The 26,130-nt window shown below is 35.1% G+C and overlaps 2 protein-coding genes across 2 annotated transcripts in view; one reads left to right on the top strand and one right to left on the bottom strand.

Moving 5' to 3' along the window:
• Positions 1-1,672: 1,672 nt before the first annotated feature.
• LOC138703509 (alpha-aspartyl dipeptidase-like) lies at positions 1,673-15,461 on the bottom strand. Its single transcript, XM_069831416.1, has 9 exons — positions 15,343-15,461; positions 14,037-14,683; positions 13,787-13,887; positions 10,764-10,884; positions 9,126-9,217; positions 7,215-7,369; positions 5,025-5,195; positions 3,989-4,131; positions 1,673-1,886 (listed from the first exon to the last, which is right to left on the bottom strand). The coding sequence occupies exons 3-9, from the start codon at positions 13,863-13,865 to the stop codon at positions 1,817-1,819; spliced, it is 831 nt and encodes a 276-aa protein (XP_069687517.1). The 5' UTR covers positions 13,866-13,887; positions 14,037-14,683; positions 15,343-15,461; the 3' UTR covers positions 1,673-1,816.
• A 116-nt stretch (positions 15,462-15,577) lies between these two features.
• fand (Pre-mRNA-splicing factor SYF1 fand) overlaps positions 15,578-26,130 on the top strand; it is a 35,565-nt gene continuing 25,012 nt past the window's right edge. The window contains exons 1-7 of the mRNA XM_069831408.1: positions 15,578-15,734; positions 16,198-16,346; positions 18,841-18,964; positions 22,069-22,266; positions 22,430-22,614; positions 24,318-24,432; positions 25,007-25,154. Coding sequence (XP_069687509.1) covers positions 15,693-15,734; positions 16,198-16,346; positions 18,841-18,964; positions 22,069-22,266; positions 22,430-22,614; positions 24,318-24,432; positions 25,007-25,154 — 961 coding nt within the window. The 5' untranslated portion in view covers positions 15,578-15,692. The remainder of the gene's footprint in view (positions 15,735-16,197; positions 16,347-18,840; positions 18,965-22,068; positions 22,267-22,429; positions 22,615-24,317; positions 24,433-25,006; positions 25,155-26,130) is intronic.

Here is a 26,130-nt window from a genome sequence, read left to right as displayed (position 1 = left end):
CTATGATTGTCCAAGTCCGATAGATGGCTCAGGTGGTATTCGTGACTCCAGTGCTGACAGATGGGCCAACCTGTCTTAGCTCTGATAAGAGCCAGATCCCATCCCCAGACGAGTGCATGATAAACATTAGAATCCAGCACCCAAGCTCTTTCTAAGTCAGTAGAAACCAGTACTACTCCCAAGAATTCACCCAAGCACATTTTTAACTATTGCGGATGATGACATGAGGGAAAGATGGAAAATGTTGGTGGAATGATAGAGACAAGTGGGAGTACTCCGAGAAAAACTCTCTGTAACATCCGCTTTGTCCACCACAAATTCCATCATGATCTGGCTGGGAATCGAACCTGGGCGAACTAGATGGTAGACTAGCATTTGAGCCTCAGTTTGGGTTATTACAAGTTTTATTGAAACTGGCAATGTTTACAAAGCTCAAAGAATGGGCTCAGCCTTGAAGGGGGACAAAATTCTCGACAGAATGCTACTGGAGGCAAAATGTGTGTTCAGTTCATAAATGCAGAGATCATGAAACAGTCACAACATTGAATAATTTCGAGGGAAAAATTGTTCTGGGGCCGGGCATCGAACCCAGGACCTTTGATTAAACGTACCAATGCTCTACCAACTGAGCTACCCGGGAACTCTACCAGACACCGATCCAATTTTTCCCTCTAAATCCACAGACCTCAGAGTGGGCAAGCAACCAACATTGAGTGCACACTAACTCTGTGTGACTTAAATTGTGGTTTTCTGTTAACGAATAGTGACGTGTATTATGCAAATCAAGGTTTCAGGTATAACTCCCTGTAAAGTTGATTTGAATAATTTCGAGGGAAAAATTGTTTCGGAGCTGGGTATCGACCTTGGATCGGTGTCTGGTAGAGTTCCCGGGTAGCTCAGTTCATAGAGTGTTGGTACGTTTAACCAAAGGTCCTGGGTTCGATGCCCGGCCCCGGAACAATTTTTCCCTCGAAATTATTCAGGTAGTTATACCTGAAAGCTTGATTTGCAGTCACAACATTGAATATACAATTTTTCTCCAAGCAAGCCCAAAAAATTCAAATACTGTTGTACTGAAAAATTATAACTACAGTGTTCTGGGACTGCAAGGGAATTTTGATGATAGAATTCATGACACCAGGGGCCACTATAATGTCAGAGGTTTATTGTGAAATGCCGAAGAGGCTTCTGAGGCCAATCCATAACAAATGCTTACAAGGACGTCATTCTCCCGCACGACATTGTGGGGCTCCACTGTATCTCGCACAAAGGCTTCATCAGGGAATTCAACTGGGAGATTTTCGACTACTCTCCCCTACAGCCCAGATTTTCTGCCAAGCAACTACTATTTTTTCACCAAAAGATATTCCATATGAAATCAGAACTACTTGTAGACAGCTATAAATTTATATCAGTAACAAGCTATGTGGCAAAGATCATTGCAAGTATGATATTAGACAAACTAAATTGGTTTTTAGAAACAAATAATGTTATGTCATCATGCCAAACTGAATTTACGAGAAACAAGCTCAAATATTATAATATTCATAACACTTTGAAGTTTGAAATTACTTTTGAATGACCATATAATTGTCACATTGGAATTAATAATATTGCAAAAGAATATATCAAATTTCCAAGAATGGGACGAAAAGAATCATACACATTGTAGGTTATAAATAATACTGTAATTACTGAATTAGTACAAATTAAATAAACATATTGTTTTACTTATGTATTCAGTATGTTATAAAATACTCTCAATAAAATTTACATTTTGAAACTAGTTATTACATTGAATATTTTCTTGTTAAAATTAGGAACACATGCCTTTCAGCAAGAAGCTCAGATCCGATCCTGTTTCATATTCCTTAGGATCCTTTCCCCTGCAACAAAACGTAAATATGAATTAAAAATAAAAGTCATCTGTATTACTTGAAGATATAACTTTGATTTTTTCCTAGCGTTTTATGCTTAACATAAGAATTTGTCATATATAAATCAATAGAAAGTGTTCAATCAATGCAACCTATTACACTATATTTGAAAGACTAAGGTGTTGTTCTTAGATTGTAGATATCGTCGTCCCCATCTGGAGATCCGAACGGGGGACTTTCTTAACCCTGGAAAACTTATCTGAAGGAACTGTCATCATAATCTTTTGAGCATACACATATAACCGTTTTTTAAGTCTTTTTATTTGCTATGGTGGTTACATCACCCACTCATTCAAAACCCCCCATATGACCTGTCGTTGTCAATGGATTCCTCAAACCTAGCCAGAAGATCTTTATCAGTTCTACCAGCTATCTTTGCAATCGCCACTTGTGGGTCATTTTTATGCCCTAACAGGCCAGTATATTTAGTGAAATAGCATTTCTCCTATTTCTGATGTTTTGGTTATACCACCATTATTCGGTCCCCAGAGCCACATTTGTAGAAACAGGTTGTATCGCGAGTAGGTGAGGATGGGATTCGGATAGGAGAGGTTATTGAATGCACTTCACTATCCTTTACAACCCATTATTTATTTTAGTCAATAAACCAGAAATAATTCCACAAACACCTGGGAAAATGGCAGCAGCAAAATTTTGACTAATTACAGAACATGATTATTTAGCAAAACGTCTAAACAAATTAGTATCTATACAAGTCCAAATTGTCCCCTGTGCACAAAGAAGAGGAAATGGCTGAAGAACATCTTCAAACCTGTGAAGCACTACCTGCTGGATCCAGCACAGAGAGATACTGGAGAGCGAGAGCTAGTGGCTTCATTGCCAGAGCCAAGCATTTGATAACAACAACATGTTTGAAAGGCTTCCAAGACGTTAAGTCCATTGAAACCATGTCCATATGAATTATGTCCTCTAATATTTTTGTCCACATTCATTTATGTCCACATTTTATGTACGTCCATTTTTTTGGGTCCATGGCTGTTATGTCCATTTTTATTTAAGTCCACTTTCATTTATGTCCATTTTTATGTAAGTCAATTCCTTTTGCATCACTGGAAGATGTTTACGCTGTTCTTGATAGCCTTATAGATAATATTCAGCCTGATATAATGGATTTTAGCATTGTACATGGAAAGAACTTATATCCGAGGAACACCTGCTCGAAGAAGAAGAGCATTGCCACCTAGATTCGCACCTGAAATATGGAATACTTATAATCAGGTTCTGGCAGGACAACATCGAACAAATAACATAGTCGAGGGCTGGCACAATCGCTTTCAGAAACACATCGTGACACATCACGCGTCGGTCTGGAAATACATGGAATTTATCAAGAAAAACCAAAGGAATAATTAAATTATAATAATCCAATTGCTTGGCGGGCATTTGAATGTGCGACACCCTATTAAAAGATCGTACCTACAAAATTTAAGTCGAGTTGAAGAGATTGTACGGAATTACAACCACTACAATGAAGAAGGACACATCAGAACTTACCTCAAAACCACTAGTTATCATCTGAAGCTGTATGAAGATGAATAGGCAGAAGAGATTGAGTAGGGAATTGAAGTAAATTTGTAGCTGGACATAATATATATTGTATAATCATGTAGTGGACGTAAAAATGTGGACATAAAATTTGTGCAATTGGACTAAAATAAAGTGGACATATACTTCATAGGACATATATTTATGGACATAGTGTAATCGACTTTTATGTAAAGGATATAATACAATGGACATTAAAATTGTGGACATTATAAAAAGGACCTAACGTCTGTATTTCATTTGCCTTTGCCAACTTTATTAGAAAAATAAATTGCTGAATTCTTGTTTGTTTTTTTTTAGATAACTGCAAAAAATATCTCCCAAGCTGAATCAGAACCTGACTTAGAGCACATTTAAAAGAATGGGGTACCATGAAAGATGCTTGAATTAAACCATACGAAGATATGAAAAAATAGAGTATGCCCTATAATATCAAGGTTCCTTAATATGCAGCAACCTTTCTTTCATTATGTATAATTACTTACGGCATGAAGATGCGTGCACCTTTATTTCCTTTAAGTGTTACTGTATTTCCTTCGATAAGCAATAAGCTTCCCTCCCTCAAACCAACCACAGGTGGAACGCCAGGAATCTCATGATATTGTTGGATTCTTTCTTCCCGTGTTTCCTGAAATAACAAGACAGTGTGAAGTAGTTTTTTTAGTAAGTGTCTTGTCTTTGTGTAAACTTAAAATTAATTGCTGGATATATGTTTACAGGTATTTAGCAACAATTTGAATATCAGAAGTGTAGATAATATTCTTTAATTTTTTATATAAGTTGAACATATTTCTGTTCCTCGCTTGCACCATAATGTGCAGAGACGAAAGTGAATGAGGAATGCTACTAAAATTCATGGCATGTTCTGTAAATCTATGATAAGAAACCCACAGCTTTAATTTGCTCACAAAGAAAGTATTGTCGAGGATTTTATTGCCCTCAATCAGGTTTGAACTTGCGAACCATATATCAGTGGCTAACATGGTACTCCCTGGACTATTAAGATGATGCTGTAAAGTGGCATCATAGCTTTGTTTATGGGGAGCACTGTAACTCCTTTATCTCCAACACTGGCTGTCTTGACCGAATTTCATGCATGTATGCATTCTCAATTTTGGTGATGGTAAATAAATATATGACAGTACATTAATAAAATTTTGGCCAAACACCTGCATAGAATTGGAATATATCAGTCTCTTAACTGCCCATTGTACAATTCAAACCAAGAAATGGATTCGGAACACTTCAAAATCTTTGCTTCAGTGGCTGGCCATGATAATATCTTTGAAAAATATTGGAGTGCAAGAGGTCAAATGACTTTATTGTCAAACGCCTGGCATTAGAAAACAACAACAACATTAATAAAATTTGATGCTTTGCAACATCACAATGTTTCTTATGTAATTAATGTAATGAAAAGTAAAGTAAGGTGATAATTATTACAATATGACAGTTGACCATTTTGAAATCATTGGAAGGATTGTTAATATATTTGAAAGATTATCTTTAGCTGGTACTTACACCCATGTAAGTTGTTGGTATGGAATCCAGATAGTGAGGATTTACATTGAAAGGAACAAGTCCCAAGGAAGTGAAGCTCGGTGGATATACAATAGGCATGTCATTTGTTGTACAAATGCTTATTGTTGCTACATTAGATCCTGCACTGCTTCCTATATATGGAACACCTTCCTGAAATGTAGCATGTAAAACTTAAAAGTAGGTATGATTTTCAAACATTCAGAAATTAGAAAACAAACTTTCGTCTACTCATCACGTTTTAAATGATATTCTACAATAGAAATAAGAACAAAAAGTTCTTGAAATTATTTCGAAGCCACCATTTACGTTTGGACTTCATTGAAAGCCTACCTCGTCTTTTTCATTTACTAAACCCTTATGTCTTTAGGCATTGGGTGTCCCCAACCACTTCTATCCATTGTCAAATTTCTCAACAATAATTTCCCGTGACTGGCAGCAACCCTCTCCATGTATTGTCTCCATTCCATCCCAAGTTTTCAACATATCTTCCTTCCTTCATTGATACGTAGAAGTTAATATTAATAAAAGGGTAAATACTAACATACCTCGCGAATGTTTTTTTACAAGCATTATGTATTTTAAAACATTTGAAGAATATCAGGTAACAGTTTAAGCACGTCTTGATCTTTTATGAATGCATAAATATTTCCCACAGCATTAGCGACAAGAGCTGATGGAAGAAGAAATAGTTAATACTTTCTCGAAGTCGTGTTCCTTGAGACTCGAGTGGTAAACTTCATCTAAGCCTGAAGCCGGCCTGGGTGGCAATCAGTAGAGTGCTAGTCTTCTGTGCCCGATGTTGTGGGTTCGATCCTGGCCCAGGTCGATGGCATTTAAGTGTGCTTAAATGCGACATGCCTCTGATTGAGGTTCTGACTGATATGTACATCTACCAAGTAGTACACTTCACTTGATGGTATGTGTCAGAGGAAGAACATTGTTTATATGTATCTGAAGTCTGATGAATGTACATGTAGCTAATCGGTGATATATGCAATGGAAGTGGAAAGGAACTGGCCATCCTATCTCATTATCTAATCTAATCTAATTATCTCCTGACCTAGTTGCCTCATAAGTGGTGTCTTGTTGGTATCACTTGTGAGGTTCAGTTCTGTCTTCGGACAGTTGACTAAACAACAACAAGAAATGTGACAGGCTCATATCAGTAGATTTACTGGCATGTAAAAATTTCTGCGGAACAAAATTCTAGCACACCAGCGATGCTGATACAACCTCGGCAGTTGCAAGCGTCGTTAAATAAAACGTAATTTAAAATTTTCTAAGCCTGAATGCAAGCATTAGACCCATAGTGAATAAGTTCCAACAGCGAACGTTGAAAAGAAGTTTGAAGAGAGAGTTCAATGGTATGTGAAGCCATTCGGGGGTAAACAGAAGAAACCCAGACGGAGCCCGAGGAGATCATGTAAGTGCCTCTCTAACCTCTGATCATCCTGCTGGTGCCTGGCGTTAGATCTCATGGAGATGCCCATTATCATTACAACAGCAAGGGTATATGAAAAAATTAGATGACATTTTGAACACATACTGATACTTCATAAATGCATGAATATTTTACATTGCATTGGCGGCAAGATTTGCCAGAAGAAGAACAACTTAATACTTAATTCCTCCTTGCTGTGACTATTGGTCTCTAGTTTGTACAACAATGAATATGCTGCTATTCTTTCTTTATTTGATATTTCTACCTTTTTCTTTTCCCCCTCCCATTATTCTGAACTCACACTTCAAGACATCCTTAAGAGTAGTTTCTTGATATTAATTTCTTGCACCTAGAAGAATATAGTTGAATTGAAATAAGTGTTTATGCATTTCCCGTATTTGATTAATATCCACAGACATTTAATCTTATCCTAGATCATATATGTAACAGATTGCTCATCCCTACGTTAAAATTGACAGCACTTTGAAGAGAACAACCGCCAGGATTGCCACCTGTCTGCTGTAAACGAACACGAGATGGCAGTACAGTCGCTAATGCAATTCAAATGGGAGTTATGACGTGACTCCTTATGTAATAACTAGATGGCAGCATAGTAAACCTAACAAAAGTTGTTACCGTGAAAATCTATAAGGCCAAGCAATCTGGGTATATATGATCTAGGATCTTATCTAACTTAACAATGTTCCTAATGAAAATCACTGCATTACCTCTAGTACTCTCTTCCTGATAGGTTCAATTAACTTCTGGTCATACAGAGTCTTCAGAAGTTGGAAAGTATTACCGCCACCTACATAAAATGCTTCTGCATTTCTTACTGCTTCCATAGGGCTCTTTGCTTTGTGGATGCTATTTACTTTGTAACCTACAATTATAATTATTATAGCCATGTAGAATCTGAATCTGTAAATTCACATCGTGAATATCAGTGGTATACTGATGGGAGGATATGTTATATATATATATATATATAGAGAGAGAGAGAGAGAGAGAGAGAGAGAGGGGGGGAGGGGGAGGAGGGGAGGGAGGGGAGAATTGCTCCAGGGATGTATGAGAGGATGGAACAGAACTTATTGCAGTCACAGTCCAGTATATACAGTCACGAAGCTCAATACGTAGTAAATATGCATCCACAGATAGTTGCTAACCACTAGGATCGCTAATATTGTCTCATTACAAACAATGCGAAATAGTACCGACACAGTCTATTGTTCCTAGCACCCTCACAACTCAAGCTTCGTGACTGTATATACTAGACTGTGCTGCAGTGCTGCAATCAAAGCTGGAAGGCACTATTTTGAGCATTTACTCTAATGTTACGATCGTATCATACTGTTAGTGTATTCATCAGCTTAGTATGATATGATAAAATGCAATATTACAAAGCAGATAATTTAATTAAATCTACAAAATGGCGAGCTTTAGGTTTTTATTCCAATTTTATAGTCATCCCAAAGCCCAAAAATGAAAGAGAGGTTGCATACTCTCTTATTTTGTATTAAAAATTGTCATGGCTTATAATTTTTAACTAGGGCGTTTCTGAACCAGGATTTCTTATCTCAGTTGGTGCTTTCGACCTTTCTCGTCATTCCTGGAAGTTCATAACATGGTGACGGAAACACTCTGTATGTACTGTATAAAAAATAGGGTTAACTGTAAAATTGTTTAGTACAAAAATTCTATACACAACACTCAGCATTAAAACGTAGCCAGTACAAATTTTACCAAGTAAAAAGTCTTTTAAATTCCAATTACCTTCGGAAGGTAGGAATTATCTTTCAGAGCGACTATTTCTTTGTGTTTGCATGTGTTGACGACTACAACAAAATTATATTTTGTTCAACCATTGTAGAAATTTTCAAATTGAAACTCTGCAGTAACATAAGACAGTAGAACTTTTCTGGTTTGTTACCGCGCATAATTTCTTACATCATCATATTGTTTACATTTACAAGAACAAAATATTAAACAACTGATAACATAATTCTTTTACCAGATCTGCCAAGTGTAGCCTACTAGGTACCAAAAGATAGTTTGCCTCGATTTTGAAACTTGTAAATTATTGTATAAACTATTTTGCTCACAAACAATATTAGATTCATCTTCTTCCCTAACAATAGAGTAACGAAATCTTTTTAACAATCCCTGCTATCCAGTTTCGAATACCTTTCAGTATGTTATTTTAATTTAATCTGTAGACATAACTGTTCACTAAGCAGAAATGTTTATGGGAGGAAAGTGGCTAAATTTTGCTTGAGACTTCTTTGTTCACAAAACTTTGAATAGGACTGAATAGTTAGACTTAACTCAAGAAGAGTATTTGAAGAGTTTCAGGACTTTGGCATTGAAATAATTATTATACTCACAAATGTAAAACAAGTAATCTTTAGAACTGAGCAATGTCCACCAATAAAACAAACACTTCCTCAATAGAAGAGGGTGGATGCGCTACATATTTGTGCTCGGATATATGTGTAGTCTGAGGCATATAAAAGCAGTGATAAACTACATATATTGTGTCTTATAATGAGGAATGAAAAATGAGTACAGATTTGCAGTATTACAGTTTTAGTTCACAACATTAAAACCTATTATAACAAACAAGAAGTAATTCTACATACCCCACATCATAAAAGCAGCAGATATTTTATCTGCATATCCATCGTAATCACGCAATGCGTAAGGGATAAACAAGATACATGAGACGTCACACCTGGAAAGATAGTCTTAATAGTTAATAACATGAAAATCTAATACCATTAGAGTAATACAATATACGGTATTGAATTTAGCCACCTTACTGGCTCCTTATTTTGAAAGTGACGTTATGTGCAGTAATGATGATTCTACATTTAAAGTTTATTTTTCAATTACAGAAGCTGATAAATCTGAAAACAGAAGGAGCAAGAGTTGCTGTATATGTTCGAAACAAATAGTATCGCCTTATTTAAAAATAATGCTATTTGCATTATATAAACTCTACGCAACCCACCTATAAATGCACAGAAAGAAAGGTAATTCTAGACGAAATTATTTTGGTGAATTGATACTTCTGTACTTATGGCGACTTTGCTTTAAGTACGGTAATACAGGGAATTCTGTTCTAAATTCAGGAACCATTTACTCAGAAACTACTTAAGATAAAGGGCTGAAATTTTGTATGCTAATGTAAACTATATATTTTTTCAAAATGAATGGACTACTATAGTATTTTAAAATATTTACCTAATTCAAGTAGTGAAAATGTGAGCGATATGACTTATTTTTATATGACAAAATAAATGTATGGGATTTGTCACACTGTGCTTGTGTAATTGAAAAAGTACTATTTTTATTCCACTCATTTTCTGAAATAATATGTTTTTGACATGGAAGGGGGAGAAGTTTGAAAAAGTATGAGATTAGAACTTTTGTAATAGGTGTTCCTAATTGTTGACAATAGCAAATTCAATAGACTTTTCTTTGTATATTGCCATGCGTATATTAAAACAATGAAAGATAATTTCGTTATGTGGCCAGCTCACAACTCACCAACATTTTTTTATCATACGATGCAAAGGACATTAGTCTGTGTTTGATAGAAACAGAGGAAAAAATAATTTATATATTCATACTGTATTTATGTGAAAATACGTTACTAGCTCTAGCCAGTACCCTTAAGATGCTTTAATTTTTTGTTTTAACGAACTTAGAATTATCTACATATATCAATTAATACTATTTTCTTAATTTACTTTCTTAGAAATGGCTTTTAAGGAACCCGGAGGTTCACTGCCGCCCTCACATAAGCCCACCATTGGTCCCTATCCTGAGCAAGATTAATCCAGTTCCTACTATCATATCCCACTTCCCTCAAATCTATTTTAATATTATCCTCCCATCTATGCTTTGGCCTCCCCAAAGGTTTTTTTCCTCTGAAGTCTTCCAACTAACACTCAATATGCATTTCTAGATCAACCCATACATGCTATATGCCCTGCCTATCTCAAACGTCTGGATTTAATGTTCCTAATTATGTTAGGTGAAGAATATAATGCATGCAGTTCTGCGTTGTGTAACTTTCTCCATTCTCGTGTAACTTCATCCCTCTTAGCCCCAAATATTTTCCTAAGCACCTTATTCTCGAACACCCTTAACCTCTGTCCTTCTCTCAAAGTGAGAGTCCAAGTATTTGAATTGATAGAATAAAAGTAAATACAAGTTTTTGTCACGTTACATTTAATTTAAGTCTGTATAAGAATATTTTACATTGAACTTACTGCTGAAGAAGCTTGTTTACTTCCCCTGACGCAAATTCCAGATAATCAGAACCATGTACTGTAGAACTGGACAAAAGTAAAACATGTCTTCCTGTAGCAGTGTGTCTCTTGATCGTTGGTGCTTGAAATTAAAGGACATATATTTTATAATATATGAAAATTTCTACTATGACCAAGACACATTACATTAGTAATAATTTTAGTTACAAGCATCATACTATACTCGTAATGAATAAATAAGTAATATGACTAAAATCCCTTAAAAGTAAATGAGAAATAAACTAAAGAAAACACCAGACATATTTCGAAAATATGAGTCAGCTTCATTGAGAGAACTTCCTCTTAAAATCACTTTTATTTTCTGAGTAAGAGACCGCAGAAACATTTTATATCATTCTATAGAGGCTAAGGTACGCTGTAAAACAAGCAGATTATGAACTATTGAAGGTGATTCATTGAGCAATAATGTTTATACATGGTTTCCATGACAAAATATACCTGTATTAAAAAAGAGGAAGAAAAACACATGAAGTTTGAAATAAAATACACTAAAATGACGTCCTCTCTATTTTCAGAGGGGCTCAAAAGTCAGTTTCCCTCTTTTAGTTTTTAGTGTATGAAAATAATGTTTGGATAAGAAAGGAATGACATTTTGAAAAATAAAAGTGTTATGTAAAGGAATTGATTTTTGCACTAGATAGACTTCCTATTCACTGAGCTGTCAAGCCATTGATGTTGATGATTGTTATTATTATTATTATTATTATTATTATTATTATTATTATTATTATTATTATTGCCAACACATCTGGAGTATAGGCTATGTTTTCAGCAATGTCAGTGTTGAAGCTGTTGTTACAAATGAATTATTCTTATTTAAATTATATTTATACTGGTATTATAAGTTAATCAGAGATAAGTAATAGGTATAGTCGGAGGCACCGATTTTGGCAGATGACCTCGATGACATTTCCAGTAGGCGAGCCAGTATTGTTTGTGTAAGCTGCGAGAATGAGATGCAATAACATTCTGAGTCGTTCATATTTTCATAACAGCAGCTCATATCAATTATCCTTGTTATGAAACACACCACGGTACAGTCCTACTCAAAGAATACCTTTAATAAATGTAAATGACTTCCGTTCGCAATGATTTTACAATACGTCTCCTACATTTTCTAAATTAAATTAGTTCTTAATTAAAAGGAAAAAGCATTGCATTGCGCATATATATATATATATATATATATATATATATATATATATATCCTACCCTTACCAGATCAGTATACAAGATTTGTCCAGTAATAATCTAGGGATCTTCTACTGGTGGTACGACAATTCAAGTTAATAAAATTACAATTCTTAATAATCAAAATATAATTTGGTTAATTGGGTAAAATTGCATGCTGCGGAAGTTAGATTTATATAAGAGTATAATAAATAGGATTGTAATGGATATTACAAGGACAATAATTTCTTCACACGCACATTGTGAATAGAACAGAGAAGAAAGCATTTTAAAATATTCGAAATCGTACAAAATATCGGAGAAACCAATTTTCCCTGCACAAATTGCACCATTTGAAAAACATAATTACCATTCACAATAAATACTGTACTTTATGGGTTCTAAAAAGTTATTTATTAATCTAGAGGTATTGGTTGATGACTATATTCAATTCCAGCACAAAATTCATTCAAAATATGTAGAAATTACACTTTGGATTTTACTAAATGTATAGGCCTACTATCAAAAAGTGTTACATACCCCCTTAAATATTGTGCATGTGTTACCTGTGCGATATCCGATGTTTAATTTTTAAAAATATAATTCATATTACTGAAACTGCCATATTGAATTCGCACAAATTGTATTATTCGTAATTTTCGTCTCGAAAACCCCTAAGATATCTAATTTAATTTTTCACCCATTTTTGTCCCACTCCACCACTTTAGGGACAAAGTTGGACTAAATAATACCTTATTCGTATTCTGTGATCGCAAAGATCCCCAGATATCGACTTTCATCGAAATCGGATGACATGAGATTTCTCACTCCCTTCTGCCTTTTCATCAGTACCTTAGGCTATGGTATTTAAAAAATCTAAGAATGTTAAACCAATATTGTATAGAGTAACCTTCATTTTAAATTTTACGTCTCTAGTTAAATATAGTTTGGTGAATTTTTAAAATCGTCGACTTCTTTCTCTCTCCTCTCTGCTCGGAAGTAAAAAAACTGAACTTATTTTAAGAGAGTAGCCTACATGAAATTGAATTTTTTTTACTTTCCTTATACATTTTAGAAACAATTCTGAGAGATGAGATGAATAGTCTAACCCAATTTTATGAGTGAATCTTCGTTTTAAATTTAAAGGCTGCACGTCTGCTGGTTAAAAAAAAATAAATCGGTATAATTATTTTGAGCATTACTGCTTCCCATTTTCCATCCCTTAATGTTCGTATTTCGTAAAACTCAGTCTTATCTATTGACTAAGGATTAACATATTTCCATATATATATATAATAGATTATATTTCCATTTCGTACAATATTCTGGTCAAGAGACATAATCATATACTTTGTCTTTTCGGGATTTACTACCAAACCTATCGCTTTCTTTGCTTCAAGTAAAATTTCCGTGTTTTCCCTAATCGTTTGTGGAGTTTTTCCTAACATATTCACGTCATCCGCATAGACAAAAAGCTGATGTAACCCGTTCAATTCCAAACCCTCTCTGTTATTCTGAAGTTTCCTAATGGCATATTCTAGAGCGAAGTTAAAAAGTAAAGGTGATAGTGCATCTCCTTGCTTTAGCCCGCAGTGAATTGGAAAAGCATCAGATAGAAACTGGCCTATACGGACTCTGCTGTAAGTTTCATTGAGATACATTTTAATTAATCGAACAAGTTTCTTGGGAATCCAAAGACACATATAGACTACTGTATTATTTGTTTAGTTTTTGGAGGTGACTGTCCAGAGTGCACAAATACTCGGGCGTGCATGTTTACTCTTATGTCCTACCCATTCCACTGCGACAGAGATAACAGCCGATCTTGCAGCGGTGAGAACTCGCTCTCCAGATCACAGTAAGAAAAACCATCTGCCAAAATCCCTGGCGCGACCTATACAGTTACAGAAAACTTAGTTATACATTTAAAATTGTTTAATAAATCAATAATAAATAATATTTAAAAAAATTGCAAAAAAAAAGTAGATAGTACCGGTACTGTCATAAATTGTGATTTTATTGTGAATAATTTTTTTTACTCACTTTGTGCATAACTTGTCAAATTTGACACACGCAGAAGTGACTTCCTTCGTGTTTTATATTAGGAAAAAACAGTTTTTGGCATAATGGTATTTTGTTAGATGAGTCCAAAAAATTTCCATGGCAAGTACAGCTTGATATTCTTCTTACAGTTGAGGAAGACCTCCAGCAAAACTCATCTAGCCAAAAAATTGTATAACTCTTGACTTGTTTCAGATCTTAAAGCTTCAGTGCTAATGCCTAATGTAAGATCTCTGGAATACAATAAATAAAATGAAATAATACAAAATTGGGATTAGAAGCCACGTCTGAGAATCATGAGTCCATTGCACTATCACCTGAGCTATGCAGTTGATCTCTATATAATCTATAGCACTGGTTCCTTAACATTTGAAGGTGCGTCCCACTTTTGGGCGAGATTTTGTTTGCGTCTTCACACTACCATACGGGTAAGTTACTTAACGCCATTCGAAAAATACAGATCCCTGTAAAATCGAAAATGATAATTATACTCAAAACCAGTGGATACCACCCAACTTATAATGTACCAGTACCTGCAAGATGAGAAGTCGGAATTTGCAAACCCATTTTCTTAGACTGACCTTCCTTGGTGATATATTTTTCGAACATTTGAACACTTTGAATAGTAGCTGGAAATAAAATTGACGGATTTAAAGGAAACCTGATTTCTGTTCGAAATCATTTGAAAAAAAAATATGTAATTTATTCCAGTATATTAAAGAATTCATGAAAAATTTAGCTACGGACTGTATGTTACAACAAATACTGAGTTTGCTTTTGTGAATATGCAATTAAATTTGCACAGTTTTAAACAACAACATTTTGAGTATTTTCTAAAAGAAACTAAAAAAAAATTACGACAGTCGCAGATGGATATTTAATTCGTTTTTAGACATTTGCGTTCAACTGGCTGCAATAACTGAAATTAAGGAAAGACTCATTGAAATATGACAAATCTACTAATGGAATGTTGAAACTACACATTTTTTCTCACAACATAGCGCAGTTTTTAAGTAAAAGAATATACAAGACTACCTAGAGCTTGTAAAAGAAGTTCTTAAATTTTTTATATTGGTATTCCAGTAATTTGCAAACTCGCATTTGTGCAAAATAAGTTTCTAGTCTGATTGCTATCAAGACAAAAACGAGAAATCTTCTTGAAATTTAAAATATCAGTGTGTGTATGGAATATAGAATTCAGATTTGAGAAGAGAATTAAAAAAAGCCCCCCCCCCCCCTCAGCTCTTTATATGAACCCTCAGCGAGTCGCGACCCACATGGGATTTACCGATCTAGCTAAAAAAAAAAACTGTTTTAGCCGACTTTGTTATTAAATTTGTTACTATGTAGTATGGCCTTGAAGCCATTTAAATCGTATTAAGAGATCTCGCGCGTTTACTTAAACTATAAAACGTATTTGCTCTCAACATTCCATGAAGGAATAAATTTCCTCCATTGCACAAGAAGTGGATTTCGTAATGGGTAATGGGAAAATTCATGATTTTGGTTGGGAATGTTTGGAGCAAAATGTTGGTGCCACTGGATTCGTGTATTTTTGTTGAGACGTGTGGTTCGTATCGAGTTCGTGTTAGAAATTATGATGAAAAATAGGTTATAATATTGAACACTGTGTTAATTATGTCATCATACGAAGAACAGGGTGATATAGAGCTTATCTTTGTGAGTTTTAATTACTGATATTGTGTAATTTTATTGTTTTTGTTGGAGGTTATTGTGATTTATAGGTTATGTTACTTTGTTAAATCTGTCATAACAGTGTGTTATACAGCTTTAAGTTCATTATAAGCTTGGTTTCATTTAGAGAGCCGGTAAATGCATGGAAATGAGTCATTATCTGAATCAGATAATACATGTCATAATTCCTGTCTAGATATACAGTAATTCTATATGTAAGGGAAAGGATTGTGCCTCAGAAATTCTTTCACTATAGGCAGAATCAGAATGGTTATAGTTGACAATGCTGAAGGCACTGGAAGGAAATTAATAAATTAGCCTGTTATTGGTTTTTGGTGTGTTTTTTATTTAAGCTTACTGTTAACTAAAGTTGATGATTGGACGCATAATTAATGTATTACGTACTAAGATGTTGCTTATAGTAACACAATTTTATGTTATTATTTAGAATGAAGATGATTTACCATATGAAGAGGAAATTCTTCGCAATCCATTTTCTGTTAAACATTGGCTGCGATACATTGAACACAAAAAAGGAAGTCCAAAACATACTGTTAATATTATATTTGAAAGAGCACTGAAGGAACTACCAGGAAGGTGAGTCATTTAAAGTTAGAAGTAAATAGAGAGAGAGAGAGAGAGAGAGAGAGAGAGAGAGAGAGAGAGAGAGAGAGAGAGAGGGAGGGAGGGAGGGAGGAAGGGAGGGAGGGAGAGAGAGAGAGAGAGAGAGAGAGAGAGAGAGAGAGAGAGAGAGTGAGTGAGTGTGTGTGTTCTTTTGTAACATGAAGTTAGCCACCGACATAGCTCAGTCAGCTAAGGTGTTTATGTGCTGATTCTGAGTTGCGCTCGGGCGTCGGTTCAATCCCTGCTGAGCTGATAACCTGGTTGGGTTTTTCCCGAGGTTTTCCCCAACTGTAAGGTGAATAACAGGTAATCTATGGCGAAACCTCGGCCTCATTTCTTTATCACCACCCCATCGACGTTAAATAACCTGTTGATACAGCGTCGTTAAATAACCAGTAAAAAAACATCAAGTTGTGGGCCCTGCCATTCTGTTTTTGATTAATATGTCATGACTTGACATTACAAACCCTGCTAGGTAAAAACATTCTATCCAAAAAACTCTAAAAAGCTGTGAAATAAAATAGCGACAAACATTCTTTTTTAAAACTGAAATACGTAAAAATGTGCAACTTCAAGAAAGAAGGTTTAAAAATTTTGCATAGACCGCCATGGTGGCTCAGTGCTAGCACATTGGGAGAAATCAGAGGGGTGGTACAAATCCCGCTCCACCCTGAATTTATAACTTGTGTTGGAGAAGCCTGTAGTCCAGGCAACACAGGGATTTTCTCTGAGCATTCTGGTTCCCTCGTGACATCCCAACAATTTTCTATCATCGTCGTTGTCCTCATCTGTGGAACAAGGTCTGCGGTCCACTGCTGTGGAGTAATGGTTAGCATGCCTGACCGTGAAACAAACGAGCCCTGGTTCAAATCCTGGCTGGGACAAGTTACCTGGTTGAGGTTTTTTCCGAAGTTTTCCCTCAACCCATTAAGAGCAAATGCTGGGTAACTTTTGGTGCTGGACGCCGGATTCATTTCGCTGTTATTATCAGCTTCATCTTATTCAGACGCTAGATAACCATAGCAGTTGATAAAGCGTCGTAAAATAACCGATAAAAAAATAAGATCTGTGAAAAAAAAAGTCGCACACTGCATGATCAGAAAAACACTAACTTGCGAACAGTAAAATTAATTACACTTGAATGAGCTGCAGCATGTGTCTCAAGATTTATTCAAGGCGTTTAAGGCATGCATTCAACAAAGTGATAGATTTTGTAGTAGTGTTTATAGTGGTAATTGTACATTGTTAGATTGCTCTGACAACCAGTGTCGTTTGATGACTCCTCTATATACAGTGTGAAAGGTGTTCAGTGACAGTAACTTCACAAAGTAAATCCTTAAGACCGAAGAAACCGAATTTTCCTTCGCCATTTTGGGTTATTTTGTTGTATTTAGTGGGAAATTGACTTTGTTTCTAGATAAAATTGCAACATCGCAGTAAATACAGTAACTTTTGCCATTGCATAAGAACATCTCCTCTCCACTGCAGTGTAGGAGGTTATGTAGTCAATGTCAATATGAGACCTTTTTTATGAGGTGATTGTCCTAAAAAGCGTATTCTGAATCTCAGCGCTGAGCAATCTGATGGCATCACGGTGTTCCAAATTTCAACGATGACGTCACTGATGCTGCACTGGTGTTGCACCGGTTCCATCAGCTTGCAGAGGTGGTGGCAGTCTCCATCAGCTGCCATCAGTGAATCTGATTCGTTCTTGTATAGGGCGGGAATTAGCAGACGAATGACATCGTGCACTATTGTGTCATGATGGTATGTTCTGCTGTATTGTTTGTAATGTGCATAACGTAAAAACAATATGTTAATGGCTTATGAGCGAACATGTCAACAGACCAGTTATTACTACTGGTTCAAGAGATAAATTGTTTATGCTCTCTTTTCTTTGAACGAGATGACAGTACGGAAATTTCGCAAAATCTTGCTAGTGTAGCACAAACAACAACTTGTACAGCCGCCATGATAGCTATCGAACCTTCCAGCAGTTTTGTTTCTATTTCGCTGCAGCGTGACGTCATTGTTGTCCGGTGAGATTCGGAATACATCACATGGTAGGTCACATGGTAGTCAGGTGTTAGGTTGAAGCACTCGTTTGGTAATAGCATTGCAAACATGCATTACTTAAAATTATTTATTAATTTATTAATAATTAAAATAAGTATTAAAATACTCTTTAACTGTAAACGTGACAGAAACATTATGTAGAATTATTTCTTGTAATCGAGAACTCTTAATGTAAAGACGCTTATAAAATGTGTATTTATAAATATGCTTTAAAGATAATGGAATTAGAATTCGTCATGCAAAACAATTATTTATGGAAAATCTAAGCACAAAGGAACAAATATGCTCAGCATTCTTTTCTTGAAAGGACTGTCATTGAACATCTTCCGTTCTGTATATATCAGGAAAAATATAATACATATTTTAACGTTTTTCTTTTATTTATTCACAGCTATAAGTTATGGTATAGTTATCTCAAGCTTCGGAGGAGACAAATCAAAGGATTGTGTATTACAGATCCTTCATATGAAGATGTGAATAATGCTTATGAGAGATCTTTGGTGTTCATGCATAAGGTAAGTGCTGCTGTGCCTAGAGAATTAACGAATATTAAAGTGTAAGATAAATTTTACATGCATGGTATTGTTGTACAATGCTTGTTATATTAAACTTACCTGAGAAGTGACTGAAGAATTTTTTTCCTGTACAATACATATGGTCACATTATAGAACCGAATTGGTTTCCAATGGTTTAAACGAACTGCTGTCACATGACCTTATTCCATTGAATATTAACTTCACTGTTGTCATTTAAAGAGTAGGTTTTAGGTGATAGAAATTTCAACCTTTCTAGAAAGTTTTATAAACTAGAAGGTGAATATCACTGTCACTACTGGTGTTTCTTACCAACACATGAAAAGAATCTAAGTCATTATTAGGTTTTTCATGTAATCTGACAGACTTATGCATACTTTATTATCAGCACCCTTACTTTAATAATAGCCTTACCATGGCTTGCTTGAGTTTTGACTGCTTCTTGAGCTTTGCTTAGCTTAGGACCAGGATCGTTTACCATACATTCAGACACCTGCATAGAATTGAAATATATCAGTCCCCTAACTGCCCATTGTGCAACTCAAACCAAGAAATGGATTCGGAACACCTCAAAATCTGTGCTTCAGTGGCTGGTCATGATAATACCGGTATCTTTGAAAAATATTGGAGTGCAAGAGGTCAAATGACTTTATTGTGAAACGCCTGGCATTAGAAAACAACAACAACATTCAGACATGGATAGTCACTCTATCAGCCTGTATAACTGAGGAGTTTTCTTTTGCAGAATTTTCGACAGATCTGATCTGCCACTTCCTATAGAACATCTGCTGTGACATTTAAATTCAAAATTGGTGTTTTTACTTTATCTTCTGTAAAAGATCGTCATATTTTTTTTTTATTTAATACTACATCTGATAGGTTATTGACTAGCCTGACTAAAATGACCACCAAGAGTAGGAACAATTCTCAAAACAATTTCACACTACACTTACTTTACGCAATCCAACAAGTTAATGAAACTTTTCCTATTTTCAGTATTTTTATCTGCAACTTCTTTCAACTCTATCTGGTTTTTTTTGACAACTGATGTTACATAGAATATAACCTCTCCATACAAATTTTAAATTATTTATTCTGGAAGCTTTTTTCATCGTGTTGGCAACATTAAGATCCAGAAGGTGATTTGTACAGTGTCATGAGAATATTTGGGAACAACGTTTGTAGGTCATGTACGACTCCAGATTTTTCCCCCAACATTATGGAGGCTCCATCACAGACTCTGGAATTATATTTTTCTTTTAAGTAATCTTGATCTAACTCACATTTCTCAGACATTTCAACTATGCTCTGATCATTAGTTTTATATAAAGAACCATAATCGAGATTAAAAGAGTATGTTTCCCAGGATAATCACCAAAGTACAATACCCTTAAGACAATATCAAATACTGATTCTTTAGTAAAGGAGGAGGACTTATCAATTAGAACAGTTTTTTTATGGAAGTAAAAGTATTCTTACAAATGCTTTTCTTCATTTTATCGGCTATATGATCCATTTACATTATAAATTTAGAATTTGCATAATGGTACCTTATGATTATGATGATGATGATTATTATTAATATTATTATTGTTATTGTGCTAACCAACTGTCCAATAATAGGTTAGCACAAGGATGGCTGTAGGTAGGTATTAAGTCATTCAATAAATAAACAATAGACAGTTGCATATACAGGGTGATTCACGAGGAAAGGTAAAAAATTTAGGATACGATATCTTAGGCCATTTTGAGTGAAAAAGTTCATATGAACATAGGTCCGTTTTCGAACGATGGCAGAGTTAGATGCATTTCTTCGGTAAAACGTCTCACCCCATTGTGAATCAGACGTTACCATATTATGCTGCTGACGTGAGAATGTGAGACAAGGTCACTGATCACAATGAATGACGTAATATTGGAATCTGCATTGTGAGTGATGTAGATAAGAGAAACAAACTGGGTGGTGGGGCATTACAGATGTCCAATTGCCTGCCCTTGTCTGATGTAATGACACAGAACCAGCATATAACACAAATACCACTATCACTTAGTTCACAGCAGTTCAGTCAGCTATCTACAGTACAGTAGTTATACAGGTACAGTTATTGGAAGTGTTAAGTTATGTTTTTCAAGATGCCATATAAATTTTCGACTACAGAATATGCCGATATTGTGTATGTTTATGGTTTGTGCGATGGAAGTTTCTTGCGTGCCGTCGCTGAATATGAACGATACTTTCCGAACAGGAGGGTACCATATCGAAGAGTATTTACTATCAATGGGGTTGGATGAAAGACTTAGTATAGCAAAGGAAGGGAGAAACGAGAGAGGCGCTAATCGACCGTATTTTGGATGCGGCATAAAGAACAGCCACGTGCAACTCTCCCGAACGATGAGCGCGATTCACACCCAAGCGCAACAGTGCTTTGAAGCAGAAGGAGGTATCTTTGAAAATGTGCGAAAACATCGACCCTGATGTTTAGAATATTAGGTATGTATGCATATCTGAATATGAACTTTAAATTTGTCCGTTATCTGTCTCTAAATGAGAGTCAGTACAATGGAATCCCAGAAGTTTTTGTGAAATCGAAGAGCCATATCTCTCTAACTGCTCGAAAACGGGACCCATATTCATATGAACTTTTTGACTCAGAATGACTTCAGAATTCACATCCTAAATTTTTTACCTTTCCTCGTGAATCACTCTGTATATGCATGTTATATTAATTCTGTTATTGTTGTGTAGTTGAAGGGCCTATGTATATTGAAAGGTGTGCGAAGGATCTTGTTTAATCTCTACACAGTTACCTGCATTATTATTATTATTATTATTATTATTATTATTATTATTATTATTATTATTATTATTTTTATAGAATTTTAATACTGTACATATTTTTCAGAACATCTCTTAATTTATTTTGGAGAACTTTTATGTTTCATTAATAGATCAAGTTCATCTGACTTCATTTTATCTCAGAGTCAACAAAAATATATTTATTGCACATCATTTTTTCAGCATTACACTCCTGTTAAAAAATCAATTTTACATTTCTTACATAGTTTTCAATATTTTTTCTTGTAGATGCCGAGAATCTGGCTTGATTATTGCCAGTTTTTGATGGACCAGTGTCGCATCACTAGAACACGGCATGTTTTCGATCGAGCTCTTCGTGCTCTACCAATTACACAGCACCATCGTGTTTGGCCACTCTATCTGAAATTTGTGGAAATGCACAACATTCCTGAAACTGCTGTTAGGGTGTTTAGGAGGTATCTTAAGGTAAACTAACTGTATCATAGTATCACATGGCTTATCATATGATATTATATCACATATTCCTTGCCAAACTATATATATATAATATATTATAGCATAGTATCATATCATATACTTCGATAAAATATAATGCATTTTGAAATTTTTTCTCTGTTACTTCCTACAGTTATATCCTGAAGATGCTGAAGATTATATTGAATACTTGATATCAATAGGAAGATTGGACGAAGCAGCTATGAAACTTGCATATATTGTGAATAAAGAAGATTTTGTGTCAAAACATGGCAAGTCAAATCATCAGCTGTGGAATGAACTCTGTGAACTAATATCTAAGAATCCGGACAAAGTAAGGTAATTAAATTATAATTAATTGGTCATGTAATGAGAATTCAGTACACACAAATATTTCCCTCTGCCCCTTTCTCCCTCCACACACGCACACACAAAAGTTTAGAAAAGTTATTTTAGTTTTTAATATTTAAATAATTGTTAGTGTTCTCATTAAATTAATAGGCTATTATATGCTTCTTTCATAAACATTAATTCTTGGCATGACTATCTTTGGAAGAAAAGTAAAGGTAGAAGTCCTCTAATGTAGATTTTTGTTAAGTGAAGGAACTTTGTCCATGAATGTAATGATTTAAAGCAAAATTTACGAGCTCCTCTCTCTTCAAAATTCCACTTTTCAGTCATCATCATCGCTTATCATTGCATCATGGGGGTAATGAATTCTGCTGTCCGAGTGTCTCCACCTCACAAATGGAATTCGACACTACCAGGACACTCCAAAAGTAATGGACAACATTTATATAAAAATTACATTTTTATCCTACAGCTTTGCTATTTTCACAGAATGTAGAGACATCTTTTAGGAACAAAATGTCATTTTTCCACATAATCCCTGTCCCTTTCAACTGCCTTACACCACTTTGGAACGAGGGCCTGTATACCTGCATTGTAAAAGTCTGAGCCAACACGTCTGAACCACTCTTTAGCAACGTGTATGAGGGAGTTACGCAAAGGGATTCCTTCAGTTTACGAAAAAGATAGTAATGTCATGGTTCCAGATCAGGACTGTAAGGTGGATGTTTCAGCGTTGTCCAAGTTTTCTGATCTGGTGTGTTGTCTTTTCATCTCCTGTCACAATTCTTGCAAGAAAGTCATCTTCACTGGTCCAAAAGTTTGCTACATACTGTTTTTCAGGTTTCTTTATAGGCTTCTGTCAACATCCTCGGAACCCACCTGTCCCAAACCTTTTTTTAACCCCAACTGTTTTAATATTCTGCACACACTTGCTTCTATTCCAACTTGGAGTGACAATTCTTTTACTGTTACGCGTTTGTCAGCCATAACCATGTTGTTAACATGCTGCACATTGTCAGGACTTCGTGCAGTGCAGGGTCTACCATTGTGAGGAGTATTCTGAATATTGGCGTGGCCTCTTTCACAAGATAATCTGCTTGCCCACCGACTAACCGTACTATGATCGACAGCTGCATCTCCATACACCATTTTTCAAACTCTTGTGAATGTTTCCCACTGTCTCGTTCTCACAGCACAGAAACTCAATAACAGCACGTTGCTTCTGACGAATGTCAAGTACAGCAGCCATCTTGAAGGAGTGCTATCATGGCGCCACTCACGGAAACGACTTAAATTAAATTTGAATACATGCGGAAAGGTTGTATCTATGACCTTCATAAATTGCAAAGGTGTAGAATAAAAGAATAAATAAAAAAAAAAAAAAGTTGTGCTTTACTTTTGAAGTGACCCTCGTAACAAAAGTTTACGTTTCGCAATTCCATTACAAATTGAAAATTGTTAAACTCTTTCCTTTAAATTATTGTTATATTGTAGTAGTTCTGTATATTTTAATTCTTTCTTTTAGCCGAAACCTATTGAAATATCTATATTATCTCGTGTTGAATAGGAAGAGACTTCCCACTTACCTAAAACACCCAAGACTAAACATGCATACTGTATGATTAGAAATATACCATGATTTCTCCAGGTAGTAAGTAGGCTTATACCATTTATTGTTTAATGTGTTTTAGATCTCTGAATGTGGATGCTATTATTCGCGGAGGGCTTAGAAGATACACAGACCAATTAGGTCACCTCTGGAACTCTTTGGCAGACTACTATGTCCGTAGTGGTCTCTTTGAGAGGGTAAGATTAATCATTTCGGAATATAATTATTGAAATTGATGACTATTGCTGATATATATTGTAAAAGAAATAAAGTGAAGAGTAAGCTAAGGGTAAACCACATGGTTAATTGTAACTCCAGAGCTGTGATAGAGGCACTTTGTCAAAGGGTTGATAACTTTACGAAAGCTCCCATAAAGTTTAAAGATGGCTAGAGGAAATTATTCTTATTACAAGAGAGATTTCGGATGGATAACACTACTTTTGGTAGTGAAAATTGAACATTAAATTGAACAGATAAAAGAATACGTAAAGAAATGATATGCTGAGGTGAAGTTCTTATGTTTAATGATGGGATACACAGATTTAGATCAGAGGAAAACAATGTAGTAAATTTAATAGAAAGAGTAGAAAACACACGTATCTGATATGCACATGTATTTTAAGAATGTGCAGCAGAGAGATATAAAATGATACTAAATTACAAGCTTAAAGGCCAACAAGGATATTAAAGACTCTTTGAATAGGTGGAAGAATGACTTCTCTTTCCCTTTGTAATGATGCATCAAATTTAAAGTTATTTTGTTTGTTTTAGGCCAGAGATATTTATGAAGAAGCTATACAGACTGTTACTACTGTGAGAGATTTCACTCAGGTATTTGATGCTTATGCACAGTTTGAAGAATTAAGTCTCAGTAAGAGAATGGAGGAGGCAGCAGAAAATTTAAATCCAACAGAAGAAGGTAAAGATTGTTACTTTGATGTACGCAAGATCTCTAACATTTTTTATTGCGATAGCTTCAGACTTTTCTCAGGATACACGACTTTTCACGGATTTAAGTGAGCGATTTTATGCATTCTCTGCTATTGGTAACATTGTGGTTACTTATATATAGGTATTTTACATTTTATTCATTATGCCATTTTTACATACGATTTATGCACATGTGTGCACACGCATATATTGTAACTCACACTACATACACAACTCACTCACACATGTGCACACACATATATATACATAAAAATAAAAGGAAATAATTATGGCTCTTTGTTGAATTCATCTGGAAAGGAGATCTCTTTGCTCATCTTAAAAAAATCCATTTCTTTTTTCTTATTTGCACATTTTTCTGAAATAGTGTTCATAACCTCATTTGCTACTCCTCAAGGGTTAGTGTCTCTCTCTCTGTCTCTACAGTAAAACCCCGATTTTAGGCGACTTCCATTTAATGTTTTTTTGACATTTAACGTTGAAATTTCATGATCCTAATAATTATTACATATGATTAATGTATTTTATATTCAATTTAGCGTTATTCTCTTTGCTGTGAAACCAGAATTTTACGTTAAAAATTGTTTTTAAATGATTTTTTTAAATCTCGACTAATGCAAAAATAAATGCATTTCGATTCAACGCATGAAATACAATTTTTTTAAGAATCATCGACTTGACAATGCTGCTGCCTCACTGCCACATGAGGCATCCTACCTCACCACGTCTACTTGAAGCTATGTTCCTATTTGTCTGCTAATTCCTGCCCTTTGCGAGAACCAATCACATTGAGTGATCGATGTAGCAGCCATCCATGACAATCGCTTCTTGTCTTTGTTGTGCTCGCTGAGGTGTGTGGTGTCAGCGCTACTACAGTGAAGAGATGGAATTTTTCACCGTTACTGTGCATATCACTAGAAAACGATGACCGTGAAAAGGAAAACACT

Source organism: Periplaneta americana, chromosome 7 (genome assembly GCF_040183065.1).
Source record: "Periplaneta americana isolate PAMFEO1 chromosome 7, P.americana_PAMFEO1_priV1, whole genome shotgun sequence".
NCBI classification, from domain to species: Eukaryota; Metazoa; Arthropoda; class Insecta; order Blattodea; family Blattidae; genus Periplaneta; species Periplaneta americana.
This window is presented reverse-complemented; position numbering and strand designations above follow the sequence as displayed.

Excerpts from the sequence above, each read along its gene's own strand:
- LOC138703509 (XM_069831416.1), bottom strand. The coding sequence starts at position 13,865 with ATGGTTTTTCTTACTGTGATCTGGAGAGCGAGTTCTCACCGCTGCAAG. Across the intron at positions 7,370-9,125 it reads TGCTGCTTTTATGATGTGGG|GTTACAAAGTAAATAGCATC; the intron begins GTATGTAGAATT and ends TTATAATTGTAG. Across the intron at positions 4,132-5,024 it reads TACCAACAACTTACATGGGT|GAAACACGGGAAGAAAGAAT; the intron begins GTAAGTACCAGC and ends TTGTTATTTCAG.